At 46.7% G+C, this 26,070-nt stretch overlaps 1 protein-coding gene across 6 annotated transcripts in view; it reads right to left on the minus strand.

Moving 5' to 3' along the window:
• STXBP5L (syntaxin binding protein 5L) overlaps nt 1-26,070 on the minus strand; it is a 3,950,894-nt gene that overhangs the window by 1,788,258 nt on the left and 2,136,566 nt on the right. For all 6 annotated transcript variants that reach the window (XM_069635832.1, XM_069635831.1, XM_069635829.1 and 3 more), the window contains exon 12: nt 2,197-2,344. In XM_069635832.1, coding sequence (XP_069491933.1) covers nt 2,197-2,344 — 148 coding nt within the window. The remainder of the gene's footprint in view (nt 1-2,196; nt 2,345-26,070) is intronic.

The following is a 26,070-nucleotide window of genomic DNA, read 5'->3' on the forward strand; positions in this document are numbered from 1 at the left end:
TTAGAAGAGTGGTTATTTTGTTAGATAGTGCATGTTGAATACCTGAGCACCATGTCTTACTTTTGATGCAGATGTCAGGTGTAGGAATCGGGGACTCTAGTTCTTTTAGTATGGTGAATAATTCCTTCATACTGGAGTTTGCTTTGGCAATACGTTTGTTATAGGAGTTTCGTTTTACCAGACAGATTTCATTTTTATATTGCGAAGATATTTTAGTTAGCTTAGATTTGTTATCATTGGAAGGGAGTAATCTCCAAGTGGTTTCACATTTCCTTTTTCGAAGATGTAGGTCATTTAACTGGGGGGTGAACCACTTATTTAGATGGGATTTAGGTTTACTAGGTCTAAGTTTGAGTGGAGCAATTTTGTCTAGTGTGGTAAGCATAATTATATTGTATTCGTGGACCACCAGGGTCTAGGTTGTCCACTAGTGAGTTTAAGGTAGGGAGAATAGCAGGGATCACTTTGTCCAATGTGATATTCTTTGTGTTCCTTGTTGGGGAGGGTGGGGCAGTAGGTATGGCCATCGGGGGTGGTCTAATAGTTGATAATGTGAAAGACACAAGGGAATGGTCTGTCCACAGTTGCGGTGTGATAGAGGTGATAGCGGCATTAGAGTTATAATCAGCTACCCAGTCTAAGGTTCTCCCTTTATTGCGGGTAGGTTTGTTGATTTTTTGTGACAAGCCTAATTCTGAAAGGATATTGGCTATTTTGAAGGCATGCTTATCCGCTGGATCATTAAATCCTAGATTGAAGTCACCTAGTAATAGTGATTGGGTGGTTGTTTTAAGATGGTTAGATAGCAGGCTGTAAATATCCACCTCGAATGTCCCAAGTGGACCAGGTGGCCTGTAGATTAAGGGAATAGTGAGTGACTGGAAATTACTTAGAGGGAGTTTAGCAGTGAGGACTGCACAAGATTGTGTGGTTTGTTAGGGGTCTGGTCTCAAAGATAGGCTAGATCTAGATATGATGGTGATGCCTCCGCCTCGAGTTTCATCTCGGTCTTGTCCAGATAACGTATATCCATCTGGGATAGCTAGCATAAGCGAAGGTCCTTCCGCGTCATGTAGCCAGGATTCCGTTATCGCAAGGAAGTCCAAGTTACCTTCCAGTATTAGGTCAGAGATGTCCGTTGCATGGGCAACCAGAGATCTGGTGTTTATGAGTGCTCCTTTAAGGAGAGGTGACTCAGTTTTAGCTGTGGCATGGATAGGGGTAAGTAGGTTGGGGTCAGCTGTCTTGAGTTTGTGTACAGTTTGTGGATTAACATTGTCATGAAGCAGAGGCGAGGAAGTGGCCAGGATGGGCTTATTAAACTTCTCACCAGTGGGGCAGTTTGTTTTCTTATTTATCGGGGGTAGTGATCTTGTAAGTGGATTGTGCAGTTTGGTGAGTCTGGCACAGAGTTTGAGGTTTCTGTCATTTGTCTTGCAATGGTAAGTTGCGTAGGATCCTGAGCCTGTTGCAGTAAGGTAGTTAGGTTGGACAATGCTTAGGTTATTGACTGCCATAGTAGTCAGGATAGGTTCGACTTGTACCACCTCACAGTCCTCTGAAAGGCTAGTTTTAAGGAGTATAATGGCAACAAATAAACTGTACATAATGTGTAGGTATAGCATATTTAGCAAGTGGTAAACTGGGGTAGGGTGAGCCTGTATGGCAAATAAGCCCAAAGAGCAAATTCAAATAAGCAATTCAATAACAAAATAATGCAGAACTTGCTCACTAGAGGACATAAAAGATATGAAATTTAAAATTCACAGCTGAAGGTTGAAAAACCAAAAAAGACAACAGCTCCTTGACTCTAAACCACCAGAAACGCCCAGTTTGATCTACGTGTTAAAATATCTCTTCAGACCAACTAAATAAAATGCATAATGCTCATTGGGACACATTTCAAAACTTTGGATGCCTGAAAGAACTGTTCAAGGGGTGCTCAACATTTACTTATAAACATAGTAAGATTTTGAAGCTCTCTCAATTGAAGCAGAAAAAACAATTAAAGCTGAATACCAACGAAAGATCAACGTACAGTTTCATTGACAAAAAACATGGGAGCCTATCCAGCATTAAACTGGATTAACATCATAATGTTCACACACATCAGAATTGTAAACATTTATCTGTTCCCATATTTAAATTGAATCATTCCAGATACCTGTAATATTGATAGAATAATGGAAGAGGTACCTTGTTACTGTAGCCTTGCTTTTTATGCTTGGCTCCCACAGAGTAAAGTGCTGGAATCAAATCCGGAGGGCAGTCGGCAAAATATTCCGTGCAGGTCACTGGAGATTCGTGAATGTCCATGGAATAGGGATTTTCAAAGATGGGGAAGCTGATGGAGGAAGACAAATCTGTTAGTAAGGAGACAGGCTTTAGAAACCACAGAACCTACAGTGACTCCACTTGATATATTTTTCAAAGAATGTAAAACAAATGCCCTCAGTTAAAGGCTCTTGTTTTTAACAACTGTATTAGATTGATATATTTTTAATGTTGCATCATTTCAGCCAGTTCCTGCTTACTGCTTATAATTTGCTATTCTTAGTAATTGTTTAAATGCACTGTTGCTTTGTTTGTTGTCTCGGAAATAAACATATCAATATATAAAATTCTGTGAACATTTGCCTAACCTATTCACTATAGTTAGTGAACAAATCAAGCAGAGGAGTATAACAACTCAATCAAGATAATGCATCGTGTTAAGTAGTCTTACATAGCAGGCTATTTTGTCGGCATGCTGGCACATGTTTCTGAAAGAAAGAGGGGAGGGTAGGTTGGTGGGAGACAACAGAAAATGAAAAGTGTGAATCCACACGTGCATATGACTGCAAGTTGTTTATGTTATGTGTCTCGACGGTTCATGCGGTGAACAATTGGTGCATGGGCTGCTTTCCACTAAGCAGTGTAGTGCGTTTTACTCCCTAAAATTAACCAAATACTGCAACAAAAAATGGGGAGTAACATTAAATTGATATCTTCTTTCTGGAGAAACCTGCAGCACGTGTAGTAAATGAGGATGCACAACGTACTGAAATAGAATTCTGTTGATTACAAGCCACAGCGTAATCTCCTCCATCAACTGACTCGGACACCAGTTCAGGAGTCTAAAGATAACATTCCAAGGTAGTAGGGAAATCATACATATTTTCATACTTGCATTGTGTTGTTGCTGCCACAAGACCACCAAGGGCTGTGACACAGTGGAAAGGAAAGGTGGCATGCAACACTCCACAGCTGCCGAAATAATTAAATAATACACATTAGCATCCCTCGGTTCAGACAGCACACATTGTAGAACTGTTAAAGCAGACTCTACAACCCTTCTAAACCTAAGAGTACTCTGCTGCCCTCTATTAGCAGAACGAGGTAACTGAATCCCAAGATGAGAAGGGTACGCATAGCTGGCTAAAAAATAAATGTAACTGTTTTTTTAACAACGGGCTTCATGCTGGAATCTAGCCTCTAAGCATGGGGCAGATATTGAACACGTGCTGCTTTGCACTGTCTTGCTTCCAAGACAAGCGCGTTGCCTCTGGGCTATCCTGATGCAACCTAACTCACAGAAGAGCCCAGCCTCAGGCCAAGAGGAATTCACCCTTCCACGTCACTATTACCATTTTCATAAAGGTCCTAGCAGGCCTCAAGAACCTTCAGCCTAAGAAATAGTCCTATTAAGCTCTGTCATGAGTTTTGACACTCTCCTTCTTGATGGCTACAAGATCCTCTCCGAACCCAGAACCAAGCGTCCCGGCGGAGGTGAAGCCTTGACTTTCCTGGTGTAGTTCCCTGCTTCTGTTATTCCAATGCAGAACTACTTTGAATGCCTGGTCTGCAGGCTCTCTGTCTCTCCTGGCCTCTCTCTCTCACTATGGCCACTATCTACAGGCCAGCTGGCCAGGCCACCCTCTTCCTCTCTGAGTGGGCTGACCTCTGCTCCTCCCTCCTTGCCTCTACCTTTCAACTTCTCCTCAGAGACCTGACCATCCACCTGGATGCTACAAGCCCCTCTTTGGGGCTGTTTCGCAACCTCTGCAACTCTCTCTATCGCTCTCTCTATTCTTCCCTTTGGCCGACTCACTCTGTAGGGCACACCCGGGATGTTCTGATCTCTTCTGACCTCCCCCTCTCTAACCCTCTCAACACTCCTCTCTCTTGGAATGATCACTAACTCCTTTCCTCCCACTTCTCTCTCTCTCTAACCCTCAGGTCAAGCTGACCCCAGCACTGCTACCTGCCTTCTCAGGTATCCGGCCCATGAAGCATGTGTCAGTTTCTCTCCTCCTCCTACACATATGGCTGACTCACACTCTGACAAAGCCCTCTCTAACCATCATCTCTCTATCTCTAACACGGTCAACGTCCTTGCACCTGTCAAGAGGATCCGTTTGAAGCACACATCCAAGTGTAACTCTTGGTACAATTCCAACCTCGCCACCCTTAAACGCAAGTGGAAGGCATCACGGGCACCCTCTGATAAACCGGCCTGCCGGGCACCCTCTGATAAACCGGCCTGCCACCTGCTCCAAAGGCACTAAAGTCTCCCTGTCCTCTCTAAGAAGAGAGCATTCATCCAAGCCTGCGACTATACAGCATCTAACAACTCAGTCTAACTTTACAAAATCTGCACGAAGCTGGCCAATCCTGCTGCAGGCTCTACCCCTCTTGTTCCCTCTCAGGCCCTCTGCATGGCTCTGGCTTCTCATTTCACCACAAAAACTCAGGACATCCCGTCCACTCTCTCTTCCTCTACATCCTCCTCTTCCTCCTCCTCTACCACCCCTGGCCCGTCTTCGGCCATTTCTCCTCCTCCTTTCTCCTCCTTTCCCCTGTTGACCCCTGACAATGTTTCTAGACAAGTAAGATCTATGAAAGTCTTGTCAAAGCAGGTTCTCCCTTGCTCATCCAGAACTTGGCCAATTCCTGCAATCACTCATTTGCCACTGGAACCTTCCCCTCTCCTCTTAAGAACTCCCTTGTGCACCCCCTTCTTAAGAAACCCTCTGCTGATCCTTCCTCTGCGGCTAACTATCGCCCGATCTCCATCACTCCTGGGCAACCTCCTAGAAAAGCTGGCCATCTCCCAGTTAAACTGCATACCGAATCTGCTGGTTGTCTCCACAACGACCAGTCTGGCTTCAAAGCTGCCAGAAGCATGGAAACTGCTCTCCTGAACACCCGTGAAGACCTGCTCTCTAATCTTGATTCTAATCTTCCTTCTGTATTCATTCTCCTTGATCTATCCTCCGCTTTTGACATGGCCAACCATGCTATTCTGCTCAATCGCCTCGTGATAACCTAGGTATCACCGGTCAGGCTCTAGCCTGGTTGACCTCCTTACTCACTGACCGACCCTCACAGGTCTATCTCTCTCTCTACTTGTGGTGTTCCCCAGGGGTCTCCCTATCTCCCTGGCTCTTCAACCACTACCTGGCACCTCTTCCCCAAAACATCGCCATATTCTGCTCTAACTTTCAGTGTTATGTGGATGACACCAAGCTCTCCTTCAGGCTACCCTCTTCCACCTCTGCTCCTTCTCTCATACCAGACTGTCTGGCTGCAATTCAGGAATGGTGTGTCGCCAATGATCTCTGCCTTTATGCCAGTAAGACTGAGATCCTCCTCATCGTGACACCTGCTCCTTCCTTTTCCCCCTCTCTCTGGCCGCCCACCCTGGTCCTTCTTCCTGCTCCTTTCCTGTGAGGCTAAGAACCTTGGTCACCCTCTCTTTCTCTACTCACATCTCTGACGTCTCTAAGAAATCACGCTTTCAGCTGCACCTCCTCAGATATTCTGCCTTTTTACACTTTCCGCCAGAAGCTCAGTGTCTCCACAGCCCTGGTCCTCTCTAGGCTGTACTATTGCAACAGCCTCTTTCTAAATCTGCCTGCCTCTCATATCGGATACAATCTCTTCAGCTCTGAAATCTCTTCACTGGCTCCATGTGGCTGCAAGGATCAAGTCCAAGACCATTTGCATCGTCCACAAGGCTTTCTGTGGCCTGGGACCGCGCTACCTCGAATTTTCTCTTCCTGAACATCTTCTTTTTCAAAATCTCCACTCATCCATCTCCAAATCTCTGAGGGTCAGGAGAGTGGGAGCAGATCTCTTTCCTTGGCTGGGGCATCCCTCTGGAACAGCCTCCCTGTCTCTCTCAAACTTGAGTAGAACCACCTATGGTTCTGCAAGCAACTCAAGACCTTCCTTTTTGTTTCAGTTTTCTCTCTTCCTCTCCCCAGCTGATTTCCCTGATTGCTATGCGCACTGGTCACCTGGCCACCCACTGAACTCAGGCCCAGGCTCCTGCCTGTCCAGTTGCCCTCGCACTAGCTCCAGGCCCCACCATGCACTTAACAGTCTGTATCTGCAACCCTACAGTCCCTTCTCACTGCACTTATGAGCCACCCTCTGGCAGCCCTTATTGAGTTACCTGCGCTTCTCCCTTCCCTCCAGCACTTCTCCCCTCCCTCTTCCCCGCACTTGTGCGATTTTAATGACACAAGGCCTAGTAAGATCGCAGTTTTGTCGTCCTTCTTTTTCCCCCTCCTTTTCTTGTCACGCCTAGAAACACTTGTGTACAGGCGTGTAATAAATGACATATCATACAATAATACTAAACTCAACAGGAATCGTGAGAATAATGTTCTTACTAACAAATACCACAGGTCAAAAACAGACACTACTGCAAGCACTTTACCCGAAAAAAATGAATAAATCAAGAAAAAACGACGCTTGCTAGAACTGGAGTCTGCAACGTTTTGCTTTCCAGATGTTTTGGACTACAACTCCCATCATCTCTATCTAGCCTAGTCAATGGTGAGGTTCCCCGGGTGTCGCAGCCCAAGGCACTCGGTAAGCCACAGGTTGTAGACTTGGTTAAAACTTAGATACAAAATCGTTTTAAATGTGCACTATAATAACTGCTATTTTAAAAAGAAAATTCTATAATCTTAATTCTAACCTTCACTCTCAGTCAGCTGATCCTCAATGTCTTTTCCAGACTCTTTCCCATTTACTTTCTCCTCCTTATGCTTCTTCTTCTTCCTCTTTCTGCTTCAGATTTAGCTTCTTTTCTCTCATCAAAGGTGGTTTCTCGTTGTGCTTCAATTAACACCTCCCATACTCCTCCCTGCCACTTTCTATCTGATCACAAAGCTGCTCATTGATCTTTTTTAACTATATCTATATCTACCTCTGACACTTCCCTTCTGCTTGCACGCGCTCATCTCACAGCATCCCCTGCCAACCAGATTCCTTCCCCACTTATACCTTTTGTCTATCCTTCTTTCATTCCTACTTAACATCACTTTTTAATATTTCTCTTCCTTCTTCAACTTTCCCTGCTATCTTAAAGCATGCCTCTTTTCTCCCTATGCTAAAGAAGCCTTCTGTTGTGTTTTACACCTGGCTTTCCTAATCCTATTTGTGTATGTGTTGGGTTAATCTGAATATGGAATGTTATGTTGCAAGACTCCTGGCGATTCCATCTAGTTTCAATTGGGATCTGGAGCTGGAGTGAGTGAGGGGCCGGTGAATGTCTCCTTACATAACAACTTAACCTACTTGTAATTTATGTGTTTACTTGAGGTACCCACCTGCTGCCCATGTGAACCTTCAAACCTAGTAAACCTACGTTTAACCATAAGTGTCTTGTTGCAGTCTATACCACCATAAGCGTTAAACGCATCACTGGCAACGAGGATCTGAAGTGGCTAGGGCCTCAATGTTAAAGTATTGCTGCTCCAGAGCTGGTCCCCGTCGCAATGACAATGGGACTGCTGTGCGGCGGTGGAATAAAGAGGGAGAGGTGAGGAGCACAGGTAGCGGGAGGCGCAGCTGTCAGGGCGTTGAGTAACGAAGCTGAGAGCAATGCAAACGCAGCTTTTTAGGCATTGCGTTAGGAAACAGGGAGCAACGCAGCGCCGTGGAGACATCCACCGGACCCCAGAGGGCCACGGTTGGCCGAGGTTAAAGGCCTCCCTTCCCGATTGTACGGCCCAGTTCCACCTATTTTGTGCTACGCAATATAAGGGGCTGCTTTTAAGTGTCAATAACTGGCGATGTCGGACGGAAGTAGCAATGGAATTAATACGGAGGGCGAAACAGTACTGTTCTGCATGGAAAGGGGAAAAGATTTGCCCAAGAAACAGCAGCGCAGTGGTTGGGGTATTGTGGCTCAAGTTAGCATTGCCCCATATGCACATCGCCTCTGCATGTCTCTCACCCCTTGCGCGGCTCCGGAGAGGCAGACAAGTGAACATCTTGCCTCCGAGTTCAGCAGTGTTGTAATGACATCAGGGCATTAAAAGGAGGTGGCTAGCTGTCATGAGGATGCCCGTTGGCTCAATGGATGTCAGTTAACTGTCAGGAGCATGTGCGTCATTCGCTGGCTCGGAGGACGGCATATGTGACAAATGATTGTGCTACAAGACGTACGTCGGCGGAAGAGAGCTTTTTGGAGTTTGGGCCGAGCTCTGTCATTGCAGGTTGCGTTTCGGACGCTGACACTGCGGATGTGTGGGGTGATAAGACGCACCAAGGGTCCCTGGATGACCAGAGTGTTCCGTCATCAGGTACTATGGTGCCGAAGGCTTGTGTTGTTTCCAAGTCTATTACTGTGACAAAAAATAAAAGTACTGCATCTTCATGTGTGCCAGTTGTGAGTCCTAGGAGTCTGCTATAGCACGCTAAAGGTTTGTGGCCTAGAGATGTTTGCTGGGTCAGGAACGCTGTCATCACCTGCCGATTCAAATGGGAAAACAGATAAAATGGCTTCTTGTAATTCATGCTTGCCAAGACCGGAGCATTGCTGAGCGTGGCTTTGAGTTCCTGAAAGCAAGTCCCCATTTCCTCAGACCCCTCTATCGGACCTTTCACCTTCTGCACTTACTTGAGTCCTTTCAGTAAGGCCTCACATAACTAGAGTAATCGAAGATCCATGAGTTAGTTACAGAGCCCCAAAAACTGCAGCATCTGTTTCATCGTAACTGGTTGAGGCGTACTCTGAACTGCGTTGGCTCTCTCCGGCATTACCTTCCTTCCTGCAGGTGATATTACTTGCCCCAAATATACTACCTCTGTCTGGCAGTACTGAAATTTTTCTTTGTCCACTTTGTACCCCCTTCCCTGCGGGTAGGGTGAGGCTTTGTACCCCCTTCCCTGCGGGTAGGGTGAGGAATGTAATAGAGGCTTCTCGACACTCCTTCTCTGAACTGCTACATCCACAGTACTGAATAACGGTACGGGGCACGTGTAAATTCCCCAAGTCCATCTGAACACCCTGTTAAAAACACTCAGAGATTCACAGAACCCCTGGGACATTTGTATGTGCTTGAATCTCTGACCACGATACGTAAACGCAGTGAGGTACTGAGAATCGGGGTGCAAGGGAGAAGAGGAAAAATTCATTTTTAAAATCAATTACTGTGACGTGGGTCGACCCAGTAGGATGTTACAGAGAATGGTGGCAGGATTCAGACCCAGCAGGAATTCCGCCTCAACAATATTATCGAGGGGGCGCAAATCCTGAACCATTTTCCAGCTGGAGCCCTTCGCTTTCTTCACAGGGTAGATAGCCGTATTGCATGGACACACAGACGGTTGTATTATGCCTTGGTCTCACAAATACTTTTGTCCTCTTCATTAGACCTTGGGTACTGCTTTACCCAAGGTAATATCACACCAGGTTTCAGTTTTGTTCTCACTGCTCCAACACTCCCTTAGCAGCCAAACATCATGAGGACTACCTTTCCCAAATCCTCCTTCCAAAATTGGCGATGTAATTTTAATGATGAGCATGGTCTGTGGTATGTCCATTTGCTCTATCGCTATCTGGCAAGGCACCCCAATTTCAAAGATAATCTCTCCTATGTCTTCAGTGTCTTCGAACAATTGCTTGTCGGACACGTCCCTCAGCAACAAGGTCAGATTGATGCACAGAACTGTGCACAATTCTCCGCCTTCCTCATCTGTGCCTGAGAGACCCACCCTGTTCTTCTTGATCACTACAGCCTCTGAGAAAATCATAAATGTGGTGCCTTGCTTTATTCCTGTGGCACATCAGGCTGAAATAAGAACTCAAATTGTACCGCCAGGCTGGATTTCTGATCCCCGACCCAATTTAACAAACCATCACCTCATAAAGAAACAATGGTGCATGCACGGGAACCCCCCTAATCAAACTGTCACTACAATAGGTCTGATAACGCGAGCCAGTATGTGTGCCTGCCGCACCCCAACCCCCTGTTGTAGTCAGTATGTGTGCCTGGTGCCTGCCTCCTCCCATCCCCCTTGTAGCCAGTATGTGTGCCTGCCTCCGCCCACCCCCCGTTGTAGCCAGTATGTGTGCCTGCCTCTCCCATCCCCATGTTGTAGACAGTATGTGTGCCTGCTTCCCCCCAAATCCCTGTTGTAGCCAGTATGTGTGTCTGCCTCCCCCCTTTCAGTCGATCGCCTGTATACCTTGCGGTGCCACTCCCCCCCCTCTCGTCCCATCCCAGTAAGTGTGCGTAGCTGCCCGTCATACCAGACGGGCAGCTACGCAAATTAATGGTCAATAACCGGCTCCACGTTATTGACCATTGATTTGAACCTGTGTACTAGTATGCACTTGCCACCGTGTAACATGGGGTTGGCTCCATGTTATTCTATGCTGACAGCAACCATGCATTTATGTGTAGCCTGCTTCCTTTGTATTCTGGGCCTGGCACCACTGTTACGCTCACCAGGTATCCACGGGGACGCCACCCAGCCCTGGTTAGATGATTTGCACTCTCGAACCCTCTCCCGGTCCCTTGGTAAGGCCTCTGGTTAAAGATGGTTCTTAATAATATTGTAAAAGTTGGATTCTCCGACCTGCTCCTCATGGCAGGGGCGCGTAGATGTGGGGGGCGAGCAGCGACCAAGTTACTTCACTGGTGCAAGCCCCCCCTGTGGGAATCCAGGCCTACCAGACTCTGTAGGTTGGCTGCTTTACAGTCTTTATATGCAGTTGGAAGATGAGCATGGGCCGGTAGGCGAAAGCGCAGTGTACGTGATGCTGTCCGGTGAGTAATGCGCGATGCGCAGCGCTGTTTCGCCTTTTATATTGCTAACCTGTGTCTTTTGCAGGTTGCGATGTTCCTCGCCGAGCGCCGTAATGTTCCAGCAGTGATACTGACCAGGAGATGACTACCCAGGTAAGAATTGTGTGGTTTTCTTCATTCGGGAGGAAACGTGAGTAAACGCTTACTAATGCTGTCTTTCTTTCTCCTCTTTCCAGTTTATGGTATTACAGGATGCATGCAGTGCCGGATGATGGAGTTCATACCTTCAGGTGAGTGGAACTGAAGTCGGCAATGGATTGAAGACAGGATACTGTTCCAGGTAAGTTTCCTAGTGTTCTTTCTCTCTCTGCAGGTCCTTCGTTTCAGGTAAGCTGGCATTAAAGAACTGGACACAGTGAGCGTTACGTTGCCCACAGCAGAATAACGCAAAGCATGTTCTGCTGTTTGGGTGCGGTTTAAATAGTCTTAGGTAAAGTAGTCCAGGTGGAATAGTCCCAGGCCTGCCACACCCAAAAGACTAGACCGCATTGCTCAGTTCCTTTTAACTGAGCTATGTGTGTGCCTCCATGTTGGCTGAACCCCCCTACGTTAAATAGTCCCATTCAAATGTTGGTCTTCATGATGGTTATGAGCCTGGCGCCAAAGGCGCCAGGACTGACTCCAAGAGAGTCTTGGATGAGGCTTTAAGGCCTTTGACCTGACCCTAACTGGAAGGCTGACTTGCCAGTGAGGGGCAGGGGCAAGGGTCATGACAGCCACGCACTTACCTATTGACACTGACGTCGCATATATGTGCTGTTGCCGCCATGTAACCTTTGGCTGGCACCTTGTATATGCATACTAGCTTTCACCACGCAACTGTTTGTAGCTGCCACCAGATCCTATCGATCCTATCGATCTCCCCCCAAATTTGGACAGACCACCACCTTATAATATTTGCTCTAGAAACGGACAGACCTACTCCCACCTTAGCCCAACCTGCCCCATCTATCCCAACAAGGAATAAGAAAAACATCACCCCAGATAACCTACTCCCTCTTATCCTCCCTACACTTAATTCACTACCAGACAACTTGGACCCTGAAACTCTAGTGAACGAGTATAACAAAATCATGTCCTCTGCACTGGACTCAATTGCTCCGCTTAAAATGAGACAAAGTAAACCCAAAGGACACCTCACCCCATACCTAAAATCACTTCGCACTAAAAAAAGACACTGCGAGGTCGCATGGAAACTACAACCTACTGAAGAAAATAAAAGTACTCCGAGGGATATATCTACCATTTACAAAAAGGAAATACTGTCGGCTAAACAGGAAACCTATAACACTAGAATAGCCCAAGCCAACTCTAGTATGAAGGAACTCTTCATCATCCTAAAGGAAATAGAGTCTCCTCTCCCAGTGCCAGACAACTGCGTCAAAGATAAATTATGGTGCACCAATATTCAGCAAGCCCTAGCTAACAAAGTGACAACTCTCCAATCCAAAATTGTCATTTAAAAAATCCTTGCTCAGCTTGGATACGCAGCCCAAGATTACCAGCACCCCTCCTAAAAATCACACTGACACTCCTCGCTTCAGGTTCTGCAAAGTATCAATTATTGAGACTGAAAAAATCATATTGTCACTCAAACCATCTAACTGCCAGGGGGACCAATGTCCAGCCCAACTGATAAAGGACCCAGCCAGAGACCTGGCTCCCTTTATATCAAAACTCATTAATGCCTCATTCGCATCAGGATCGATACCAAGCAACCTAAAAGAATCATGGGTACTCCCACTGCTCAAAAAACAGACGCTAGACCCAGCCATACCCACGAATTACCGGCCAATCACCACCGTGCCATTCCTCCTAAAAATCATAGACAAAGTGACAAACTCACAAATTCAAAAACACCTTGAATCCAACAACCTGTTAGGAGTACGGCAATCTGGCTTCTGTCCACAGCACGGGACCGAAACAGCCCTCCTAGACCTAAAGGCGCAAATCGATGAGCTAAGGGATCAAGGCAAATTAGCCTTACTTCTCCTTTTCGACTTATCAGCGGCATTTGACCGTGTTGACCACAAGGTCTTCTGCAGGCACTTGGACATGGCCGCACACTTCTCTAAAGAAGCCACTGATTGGATCCAATCTTTCCTCAATAATAGGACCATGAGAGTCTTCTCCACCACGGCTGCAGCAGACTCTATCCCTATCACATGCGGCGTGCCCCAGGGATCGTGCGTTTCTCCTACACTCTACAACATTTTCATGAAGACCCGTTTCGATGATCTGGACCTTCTTGGTATCACCTACACTAACTATGCAGATGATACTCAGATTCTCCTACCACTTACTGGTGATTACGACAAGGATTTGGCCTTGGTGAACCGGGTGTATCTCATCATCCAGGCATGGATGGCCACTCACGGACTATGCCTGAATGATGACAAAACTGAAATCATTATCATGGGCACACCCTCTACCCTCAAAAAACTGGGCCCCAACTACTCCTCTTTTAACATCGATAATAACCAAATCACAACCGCTCACGCAGTAAAAACTTTGGGTTTCTACCTGGATTCCACCCTCACTTTCAACAAGCAGGTCAACGCGATGGCTTCTGCCACCGCATACACCTGCAAATTGATAAGAGCGGGCAAACCCTTTCTATCCAACAATAGTTGCATCACACTTGCGAGAGCCCTCGTTTTATCGAAGCTGGACTATTGCAACTTCCTTATTTGTGAGTACGCCAATAAGGAAGTTATCAAAAGAATTCAAATCCTGCAGAATAACGCGCTTAGAGCAGCACTAGGTATTCCCAGGAGAGCCCACATCAACGAACCTAGAAGAGCCAACAACTGGCTCTCCACTCAGGAGAAAATCCAACTAAAAGTGGCCTCTCTTGTTTACAAATGCCTAAATAATGCCGCACCACGTTACCTCTCTGCGAGATTCATGAGAACCAAACCAACAAGACTTACCAGATCTGCCCACTCGAACAACATCTCTATACCCAGATTTAAACTGTCCAGAGTCGGTGGCTGTAGCTTTCAGGTTAAAGCAGCCCAACTTTGGAACTCCCTACCACCCACCTTGCGGACAGATCAACCATACCCGACTTTCCGACATAACCTTACAAAGTGGATCAAAGACGTAGACAAATAACAGACCACTAATTTGCCTGGACCCATCCCACATGCCCATCTCCTTCCGGCCTTTTTGCACACACCTACCTCCCAGCAGTTACGGCCTGCCTGAGTAGGACTGTAAATATGGGTACCATTATTCCTGCCCTTTGTGTATATTCTATGTATATATCTTGTTCTTCATTTACCACGTGATTTGTAACCAAGCTGTGAGTTGTCTTAAAATGCGCCCGGTTACCCCTGGGTCTGGTGCGCTATACAAGTAATAAAAACAAAAAAACCAAACAAACCATGGAACATGTGGCTGGTCCCATGCTCTTGCTTACCGATGTTGACCCCCCAACTTATGTAGCAGCCGCCATCTAAGATGTGGTTGTCACCATATACTTGCCTACATATCTTTGTGACCAATGTTAAGCATTTTTTGTAACTGTATGATGCAACATGTTTATATGCCTTCAAATGCATTTATGTAACTAAGTAAGCCTTCTTAATAGCACCGCGATACCCGAGGGCAGTTGGTGCTTTACAAATGCAAATAAATAAATACATTAAATGAATAAACTGCTTCCCTTACCGGATACAACCCTGGAGTTGAGCATACAATACCTTCCTTCGTAAAGGCAATCAACATCTGAAACTTGCACAGGATGTCCCTTCCCCAAATATTCTCTTGGGTGTCCATACAATGCAACAAAGGGACTGATAAATTTTGATTAATCGCCTTGATTCAAAGATCTTCAGTATAAGAAACGGACAGGATAGCACCTGAAAACCCCCGTCTGTCCATCGTTTTGCCTGACAAGACAAACTCGCCTTCCTTCATGCAAAATTTTACAGCCACTGGGCCATCCATGAATGATAACGTTTGGTCACCTACCTTAACACCTATCCTGATTTCCTTTTTCAGATCAGTGGTAACAGACAGGACTGAACACATCAGAGACCCCTGTGGGCTGTGTGAGAAACCAAAGGGTGTCTCACCCGCTAGTCCTTGGGGACTTGTCATACAGGTGGCCAGCGGCAATTGCTTTTGAACCCAGTTCCTCGGGGTGGACCAGTGTGGGAGGATCACCTGGGTTAGGGGTCTTTGGGGAATGGGAGTGAATCAGCCTATGGTGAGATGCGGTATTCCCCCCTATTTTGTTCATCCAACACATCCTATGTTTTAGAATGCTCTGAGGTCCCAACTCCCCTTCTCTTTGCCCAAACACTGGGCCGAGGAAGAGGGTGACAGAGTAACAGCATTAACTTTCACACATCGTACCGGACATGTCCCGCTAATCGAGTCAGGCAAAGTCAGGCACTTGATTCTAAGTGCATACACCTGATACCAATTATCTCTCCTCACACAAATAAAAGGCAGAACCCAAAGACACACTCTGAACAAAGCAGGGTTTCCAGGACAAAGGCAAACCTTGATTTGATGGACTCCACTAGGACTGCGTTACTTATTATTTGAGGGTCAAGACTACTCCCATCTTAGTTATATGGCAAAATAGGAGTTTCTCCAATCCCAACAATTTTGATAAAGGTTTTACAAACTGTACCCATTTTGTCAGTGTCATACTTGTGATACCTTGCCTCCCCTACAGCTGTCCTACTCCTGGTACATATTAGCACTGTGAGAGAAAAAGGATTTCCCCGAAAACACTTGTTCCAGTGTAGTGTGTAACTGTTCCTTGGGGTAAAGAATTTGTGTCCCATGTCTACACTGACACTTGTGCTGGCATGGTTGGTGGGATCCTGAAGGTCTGTGCAGCCCCAGTCACTGGGTTCTGTTCAACCCGTGCCTGCTGAGGTTGCGCAGAGCCCAGGCATATGACAGGGTTGGGCCTGCATCTGTTGAGTTCCCTTGTTAAAGTACTGTGGCCGTTTACAACAATCCCGTGACACCTGCCCCAACCTTCCACACGACCAACACTGAATACCATAACTGTTTGCCATTGGCCCATTAAATCGCAGACCTATTCCCCCAAACCCGCCAAATAACCCACTTCCCTGTGGAAATTCTCTCCTGCCCCTCAGAAACCCTCTCATCTTTGACCGTGGATATATCCTGTCCATCCACCCCCGTTTCATACCCGGCTCACTGTGTCCCTGTTGTTCCGATTGCCACTGCAGTCCCACAATAGAAATCATAATTACTGCCCCTTCTACAAAAATATTCACCAATTTCTTTTGAACAAGCCTAGCCTCTGCTTTGTGTGCCACTCTCCCTCGCTTTTGCCTGTCTTCTTTTGCAAAAATGCACAATATGTGCTTGAATCTCGGGCCAACCCTTGACCTACATCCCTACCACTTTATCTAAATCGTGTTTGACTTCTTTGTGAAGTCCCTTCATCAGCATGTGGTAAAAAAGCACCATGTTCTTGTGCCATGCTTTTCCCGCTTCTGCCCTCCACATCTCCTCAATTAACTTGATGTGTTCAGCAGGATCATCATTCAAGTTCATCGTTTTAGCTCAAATTGAATTTAGATCAGGCGTATCTGGATACATAATCCGCAAGGCCCATGTGAGAAACCTGTGAAGGTGTTTCCCTAGCTAGTCCCCGGGGATTAGTCATCTAGGCGGCCATGACATGTCCATCTCTATTGGATCCATATCCTGGGGGTGGATCACCTGGATGGGGGACCGCAGGTAGTGGGAGTGAGAGTGAGACACTGACAGGTAAGACGCGGTATCCCCCTTCCTTTAACACCTTTTTTCCCCATAATCTTATGTAGGACATTCCAAACCACTCCCCCCCATCCCATTTCCAACACCAACTCTTTCGCACAACACAAAGGACAACGGACTAACAACAGAGCCGTTTACCTGACATGTCCCAATACAAGGGTCAGGCAAAATCAGGCAACTGACCAGAAGCACACACACCTGATGGCCCTTCCCTTCCCCAAACGGATAAAAGGTGGAGTAAAAGAGCACAGTACGAGCAAGGCGAGCATGGCAGACAGAGCGACGACGTAGCTACGCAGGCGCGGCAGTTCTAGAGAAGGTGAAAGGCGTCAGGAATCGAGAGGGTGGCGAAGAGAGAAGTGACCTTGCCCTTTCCATCCCAGGCCCGCAGAACCTTCATGGAAGAGAGCCTAAGACCGCAAACAACAGCACGACTGTCTTGCAGCAGATGTCAACGGTACACGGGACAAGCTTATGTTGATATCCTCAAGGACTCCCTGATGGCGTCCTTGAGGATAACCCCGATCGGATGTGACTTCTTGAGCCTGAGCAACCTCTCAAAGAACCCCTCTTCACTGGTCGGAGAGGTGGTAGGGGGTACTGACGGGTAGCTGGGAGCAGCTGGAGCGGCTGCATACCCTGCCTGTATGGATGCCCTGCACATAAGAAGGATAGGCTGTAGGTCACCTACCTGGTTGAGGCCAGTCCCACCTTGGCACTCATTCCTCACCGAACTCCTGGAATGGCGTCAGACGTCTCGGTCTGACACGGCAGCCATCTTGTTGAGCTGCCAGCCACGTGCCTGCAATGTGTTGCTCGGCTCGCTGGGCCCAGCCTCCTCCAAGACTCTTGTGTGTGGATCTCACGGCCTACCCTGCTCCTCTGGCCTAGGCCCGGTAGGTGTGACACCCTCGACCCAGGGGTCAGTAGAGTTGCATTTGGGCGCCCCCTCGGACGTATTGCTGGTACTAGGGTGTAGCCCCTTTTGCCATATTGCTGGTACAAGGACGGAGCCCCTCGGATGATAATCCGGTAGAAGAACCTTCCGGTCCCTCACCACTGCCACCGGGAGGATCCAAGAATCCCTCGGCCCGAAGGCCGGTAGCTGCAGCAGCCTCGGTGCACGTGCTGGTACAAAGACCTGAACGGTCCCTCCCGCGTGGGAGAGTCCTTGGGAAGGAGTCTCCTTTGCGGGGTGCGATGGAAAATAGCGGCCCTACCTTGGGCCTGGCTCAGTGTTTCATGAAGTTCTTGAGGTCCTCGGAAGGCGACTTCTGGAAGAGCTCCCTCCACCTGGCTAGTCTGTTCTTCATGCGATTTCGATGACAGCGAGCCACACGCTGTACAAGCTTGCCAAACGTGGTCTGATGAAACAATATAAATTGGACCAATCGGGGAGAGGGGTGACCTTTTCTAATCATATGTGGTCTTTTTACAAATATTGACCAACCATCAAATTAATTCAAAACATAAAATCAATTTATTGTGTCATACACATTTTTGCGCATAAAAAACAATACATATTATCCAATACACATTTTTTTTTAAATTTATAATTTTTACTATCTGTATTCTGTGTCTGAAAAAATTGATATATTCAGAACACACATTCAAGACCGTACTCACCTATCAAAGTAAACTACCACTCATTCTCTCTCATTCTTCATTCCATTCATACACTCTATATTCTCACTCTAACCCCATTTGGTTAGATAACACCACTCTTATTATAATTCATCTGGGTTCAGATTTATTGCTAGGTAAACCCATCTGTGCAGAAATTGCTCTCACAGATCAAATGTCTACACGTGTTTCAGTTGTTCTCATGACCACTCTTGGGGTCTTCTTGGTGTAGCAACCTTCTTCAGGACAAAAAGACAACAAAGCTTCTGTATGTTGTATGTTCCGGTAGGGTAAGCCCAGGTCTCTGCACTTCTCAATCGGCGCAGGTGGGTAAGATCTTGGCATCAGTCCATTATACTTCATGGGTCCTTGCTTCCCAACAATTGTATACCTTGCAAGACCGGGTTCTATTATAATCACGGTCCTTTTCTTATTTTCTTCAAGGTCTGTAGATGGTACTTCCAAATCGGCCACTGGCGACTAGCTTTGAATCCACTTCTCTTATTTTATCAGCTCCTTTCGCGTGTGTTGTTCCCTCACCACCGTGTTTGTGTGTGGTGGCCAAGGCAACGTAGGCAGAGGGCGTGGGGGTCTGAAGTTGAGAAGAGCCCGTTGCAGGATGGACACCTGTGGAAGTCGACATGCACAGGGAGAACCGAGCACCTGAATGATAAAAAGACAAAAAAGACAAAGAGAAGAAGTATCTGCGCATGGACTTACATGGCCGAAGCCAAACTCAGGCGCTCTGGTGAATTCGGCAGCGCATTCTCCCTGGGCCGCACCCACGCGCGCCTCTAAATTTAAAGAGGCAGAACATTTTTTTCTGGTGGAAAAGGTTCCGTCTCCCGACCCTTGGAAGGGACGCCCATGCAGTATGGAAGAAAGGGGACAGGACGTAAGAGTACATTAGTGACCTAGTAGGGCATGCAGTTCAGCGAGATGAACGCCTGGGGGTTTGGGGGTGACACCCTCAACCAAACAGAACTATGAAATCCTAGAGAGATCACAGGACATGCAGATCATTTACAATGTGTGTACAGACAAAAATTACTAAGGCAATAGACTGTGGATGGAAAACACCTTGGATACAAAAATACTTTACTAATTGCAATACAGAAGGTGTAATTTACCTCATACTCTGTCCTTGCAGCCTCAAATATGTGGGCATGACTGCTAGACCCATCAAAAAAGGAATTATTGAACATAAATCCTGTATCAGGACAAAAAAGACGAGTGCCTCATTAGTGCATCATTTTGTTGAGAAGGGACATCGGCAGAGGAACTCAATTGGACAATACTTGAAAAGATCTACCCACCAAAAAAGGGTGGTAATTTTGCTGCAATGTTGTTGCGTAAAGAATAATTGTGGAGTTTTAGACTGAAAACATCCACCCAGGTTCTGAATGAAGAGATTCAGTGGCATGACCTAGTGGTCATGCAAATATAAGTAATAAAGGATACAAAATCTGAAAGCACAGATTCACAGTGGAAGGACCACAGGGAATAGTTTTCACAATGACCTCTAAAAGCAGACCCAAGGACATTTAGAAAATATTGTCTTTATACAAAATGTGACAAAAAAGGATCAGTTTGGTCCCAAATCCAAACCCTTGCATTTTAAAGTTCCTGCAAGAACCAAAATTCATAGGATATATTACAGAGTGGCTTAGGATCTTTATGCATAATCGGTCCCTCACAAGATATTCACCATAAGAGATATTCACATAATCTGACATCTATTGAGACATCATTTATCATGACCATTCATGAGTTATTCGACTCTGTATTCCTCTAATAACAAGGAATAACCACATTCAGGAGGGACGCTTGAAAAAGCATGTCCATTCCAAGATGGCCGATAGTTCCGTGAGGGAAGGTCCTAGACTGTCCTATAGGGCAGCTCTCGTGACTTATATTTACAAGATAAAACAATTACGATGAAAGTCTTTACAGCTTGATAACACACTCTAATGAATTACACACATGTACTCCATTGAGTATATTCAATATAATGAGAACTGAGATACTGGATTGGCTTAATTGCATTTTTGTTGTATTGAAAAATCAGACTACTAAAGCTTCCTTCGACCCAGCAGTACCACTTTAAGATGGCCAACTGCATTGGTAGATCAGTACTGATGGTTGAGTCACGCCGGCCTTGACACATGTGACGGCGCAGAAAACGGCCTAACAAAGCGGTGGCTGCTGTCCGAGGCAGTAGGACACTATTCAGAGGAGGACGGCTGCGTCATCAGGATGGTAATTGAGTTACCATTACGAGATGAGAGCAAGTGAGAGTTTAATAGTACAGAGATAAGGCTTGAATTGGTGCAATATGTGTAGAAAAGGAATCAAGAGCCACATTGACACAAAGTTTATCTCTGTGCTGTTTTGATCATCTTTGTAGATGCTTCAGACCTGTGTTGACCTTGGCGAGAACATGGTGAGCGTCTGGAATAGTCATTAGAAGTAGTTCCCTCTATCATCTATGCACTGAATACGATGATACAATCACAACTAGGGCAGGTAAGCCTGCCCTGATGTGTGGCTCACTATTTGGTAACAGTTGATGTTAACTAAGAGATTGTGAAATAAAAAAGAGATGGAAAGATCCCTTCTTTCCTTCATGTATGTCCCTCCTTCAAACAAGTAGAAGATTGAATATGAATATGCGAAATGCAGTGGAGTTCTCTTGTTGATCCCAGAAGCAATGAAATGTGATATGTTGGTCATAGTGAAGGTGACACTACATTGCATACATCACTGAAACTGGTCGACCTGAAAACAAATATCCCAGTGTATACTGTTGGCAAACGAGATGGTTTTTAGATTGTTTTTCATTAATTTTATATATAAAGAACATTAGGGGTCATCAGGATTTGGGCGGTTTCCCAGCAGTAAATGCGCCGGCATACCGCCCAACACTAAAAGCGTTACTGCAACTCAGTCCCGCGTGGGCGTGGTGGTGGTAAATCCCCATTCCCATGGGTACAATTACCGCAAGTTCATAGTTGGGCAGAGCGGTAATGCCATGGTAATAGCATTACCGCTGCATTTTCGCCACTCCGCCGAAATTCTGATGAGGCCCATTGTGTATAATGCAATATGGCGAACGAGTTTCACACTTGGGGGAGGGTGGGATAAAGTGACATGAAAATCCCTACCCGAATGTAACAAAGGCTAGTCCCAAATTATGAAGGATTGTTTGGACCTGGTAAAACTCCTTTGGTCACTCACTTCTGTTAGGGGTCATCTCAGGGAGTAAGGGAGTTACCTCCCCTAGTTGGGAGCGACAGCATATGAAGTTGTAAAAACTACATAATGATTAAGGCTGTGTGGTTCCCTAATATGCAGGTGATTATTTGCATTTTTTAGAAGTAGTTTAATGGAGGGAAAACCTTTTTCTATCCATCTTTGATAGGTGGCCCACAGGCTCAGGCTAGGGGCAGTCCATTACTTTTAGGGATAATGAGTTCTTCCTGGGGGACAGGGATAGCTTTTTAGGCATACGTTCAAATATTAGTCCAGTTCACACTTGTCTATTAAGATAGCTAACTTTTGTAGTCGTGACTATAGTTTGGTTAAACATTAGTTTCCTTGTATATTGAGATAATGTCTTTAGCCTTTCCATTGCTTCCAGAGATTGGTAACAATACTGTTGCAAGGTCAACCGTAAAAAAAATCTCTTACCCCTCCCTCACCTACACAGGAGGGCGTCAGGCACTGGTACATCACTGCTGAGGTTTCCTCTATCGCCCCTGGGGTTTTTTCACTGGAGACACCAATCAGTGGTCTCTTTTACCAACGGTGTCTCTTAATGACATTCCTCCTCACTCGGCACCTGCAAACTCCCCTCTGCTTCCTCCTCCAGGTCAAAGCTTCCTCTGTGCGAGCCTGCTTGGCTGGCGCTCCCACCCTAGGTCACTCCGCAGGGACTGGGGTAGCAGCGCCACAGACTCAATGTTCTCTTGACTCTTTGAGCTGCCTGCGATTGTCAGTGACACCCCTCATGTCGTCCTTGTCGCCACCCAATCCGCGGAAGGCCCTCACTCATTCTCCACTGTGCTATGGGCTGCCTTTGTCCGGTCTCCTCTTGGCACAATCAGGCCTATTTGCACCCGTGTCTCAGCCCACTCTTACCAGTCGGCGTTGCAAGGACTGCTGCATACACCGAGGTTCCTCTGGTTAGACTCCAGGAATGAACAGGGGGCTGATGAAGAGGAGATCACGGCCCCTCCACCAACTAACATGGTGGTTATCATCAGTATCTCGTCCCCACCCTCACTGCAGACTGCAGGTTCACCACCCCTCCGGCGACCTTCTTATGGAGAGCTCTGTACAGGGATCCAGGACGCAAGCTTCACTCTCAAAGATCTTCCTGGGACACACTTGTCTGTCATCTCCACCTCACCGCCATTAAAACTCAACTGGAAGCCAATCACTTCGCCTCACCACCTTGTTTCGGGAAGGGGGATTACAGAGCTTGGCTAACAGGTGGCAATCTTGCCTGCACCACCTGGTGGCCCTCTCCTTTTTAAGTTTAATCGTTTTGTGTAGTAATGTATGTAATGTGTCATTTTGGATAGCACCTTTTCCCATTGGTCTGGCCCCAAAACGCTGTTGGTTGAACACCCTCGGGGAACCGAAGTGCAAGGTATGGCAAATTCGTCAGAGGAGTTTAGAATAAATGTGTGCATTTTGGCCAATATTAAAATAGGTAGGTAGGGGTGGCCAAATTCCTGTTAGCTACCCATGTCGCGCTGGCATGTGGATGGGTAATGTGAGGTAGACTGGAATGTATGCGAGTGCAGAAGACTGATTATGTGACATTTTTGTCATTGGGATAGCTGCATTCTTGTGGCAGAGGTGTTGTGCGACGTGTCTTAAAGTATGATAGCAGATGTGTGTGGGTGGGTGGCATGGAGTGTGAGGCATACCTGTGTGTCATGATATGTTTCTTGGTTTGTAGCTGAGTTCAACACAGAGGCTAAACTTAACATGTAGCTAGATTTGCCAGTGGCAACTTTCTAAATGCAGCTACATTCAGCAGCTCCCTACAGAATTTTTAAGTGCCGCCAATGATCTCTCCCTTAATGCAAGTAAGACTGAGGTTCTCCTCATCTGCACACCTGCTCGCTCCTTTCCTGTCGATCTCTGGCTGGCCTCTCTTGGCCCTATTCTTTCTCCCACCTGTGAGGCTAAAAACCTCAGGGTCATCTTCGACTCCACTCTCTCCTTTTCTCCTCACATCTCTGACGTCTCTAAGAAGTTACCTCAGAGGTATTCTTCTTTCCTCTCCTTTCCCCAGAAGCTCACTGTCTCCAGAGCTCTGGTTCTCTCTAGGCTGGACTACTGCAACAGCCTCTTTCTAAATCTGCCTGATTCTACTCTCCACCCTCCGCAAATCACCTAGAACAGTAATGTGAGACTTATCCTTGGCCTCAAGCCCAGGGATCGTATCTCTCCAGGACTGAGAACTCTCTGCACTGGCTCCCAATGGCTGCGAGGATCAAGTTCAAAACCCTCCGCATCGTCCACAAGGCGTTCTGGGGCATGGAGGCACAAACCTCCAACTCTCTCTTCCGAAATATCTTCCTTCTCAAGTTCTTCGCTCATCCGCCTCCAACTCCCTCAGGGCTAGTTGCTTCTCCAAGCAACGAGTTGGAGGTAGATCTCTTTCTTCGGCTGGGGCCTCCCTCTGGAACAACCTCCCTGCCTCCCTGAACCTTGAGGAGAACCATCTCCAGTTCCTGAAAGCACCTCAAGACTCATCTTTGCTTCTGCTTTCTCTCCTCCTCTTCCCTGCTGAACTCCTGACTGAAACTGCACTGGTCACCTGGCTACCGTCTGATCTCGGGCCCAAGTCCCCCACCCCACCAGCTGCACACATGCACATCTGCACTGCCTCCCGAGCAACCCTTGTACTTGAGGGCTTTTTCTGTATCCCTCCAGTCCCCACCAGCTCTTGACACTTAATGTCTGCACTTACCCCTGCACTTGCCACTGGCTAGCTGCACTTTTACCTACGGTTTTGATTTATTCTATTTACTTTTTACTGTTGATCCTATGCATTGCACTGCCCCTCCCCCGACCCGCAATTTCCCTTTCCCCCTCACCTGCCCTGGCGCGATCTCAATGTCACCTGGCCTAGTGACGCCTGACCAAAGGAGTAGCGCAAATAGGTGATCTGTTTGGTTCCTCTGTATATTCTCCAGGGTTTCAAAATATTTTTTCCCGTTTTCACCCTTGCTCTGGGATCTCTATACAGCAGCTTAATCCATATAAGGAACCCTTCCCCCATACCAAAGTGGGCCAGGACACTCAGCAACCATTTCCAACTGACGGAGTCGAAGGGTTTAACAGCATTTAGTGACACTACTGCGCATTCGCCCCGTCTCCGATTTGTCTGATCTATGACATGATGCAATCTACGGAGGTTCCATGAAGTGTTGCGCCCTGGAACATAGCCTGTCTGGTCTAAGTGGATCAGCGTGGATATTACTACCTTCAGACGGTTAGCCAGGACCGCGGTAAGTATCTTGGCGTCTTGATTAATGAGGGAGATCGGCCTATAGGAGGCGCACTCTACTGGGGATTTCCCTGGCTTGAGGATCGGGACAATTATTGTTTCCGACATCCTGTTTGGTAGTTGTGTTGTTTCGTATGCCTCCTGGTATGTTTCTAGCAATTTTGGGGCTATAGTGCTCTTATATGTCTTATAAAACTCTCCCGGAAGTCCATCCGGGCACAGAGATTTGCCCGAGGGGAGCTCAGAGACCACTGTCTCGATTTCTTCTACAGTAATAGGGGCATCCAATAGTTGGTCCTGTTCAGCTGTTAGTTTCGGTAGTCTTATCTCTGCTAGGGCGTCTACAATGTCCTCCTGCTCCACCTCTGGGTTAGGAGCGTAGAGCCGTTCATTAAAGTCAGCAAATAGATTGTTTATTTCTTCCTGGTTCCTGACTTCTGTCCCAGTTTTATCTTTTAGTACGACTATGGGATCCCTCTTGTTTTCCTGTTTGGTGAGCCATGCTAAAAGTCTGCTGGGTTTATCTCCTTCTGCGTGGAGTCTCTGTAAATATTTCCCATAATTCAGCTTCCCTAGTTTCTCCCAGAATTCTATGCATCTTGTTCTTAACTCCAGCAGTTCCCTGGGTTCCTCTCCCGCCCTCTCTGCCCTCCGTTCCTCCATTTTTATCTGCCTTTCTAGTTTGTCCAGTTCTTCCATGACTGTTACCTTTAGCCCTCCCGTTTTCCCAATTGCTGCCCCTCTAACCACTACCTTGAATGCATCCCAGAGCGTAGCATTACTTTCTACGCTACCTTCATCATGTTCAAAGTAATCTTCTATCACCTCTTGCAGATGTTCTTCCAGTTCTACCTCCCCTAGGGCCTCTGCTCGGAGGCGCCACGTTGGTATTGGAGTTTTCCTATGGGTGTTTGCCCATGTTGCCAATATCGGAGCATGATCTGAGAGTGTGCGTGCTTTTATGTCAATTCCTGTGAATTCTGTCAGAGATTCATTCTCCGTAAATAGGTAGTCTATTCATGTGAATGTGCCGTGGGGTGCACTATA

Source organism: Ambystoma mexicanum, chromosome 7p (assembly GCF_040938575.1).
Source record: "Ambystoma mexicanum isolate Mex_15411 chromosome 7p, UKY_AmexF1_1, whole genome shotgun sequence".
Classification (NCBI taxonomy): domain Eukaryota; kingdom Metazoa; phylum Chordata; class Amphibia; order Caudata; family Ambystomatidae; genus Ambystoma; species Ambystoma mexicanum.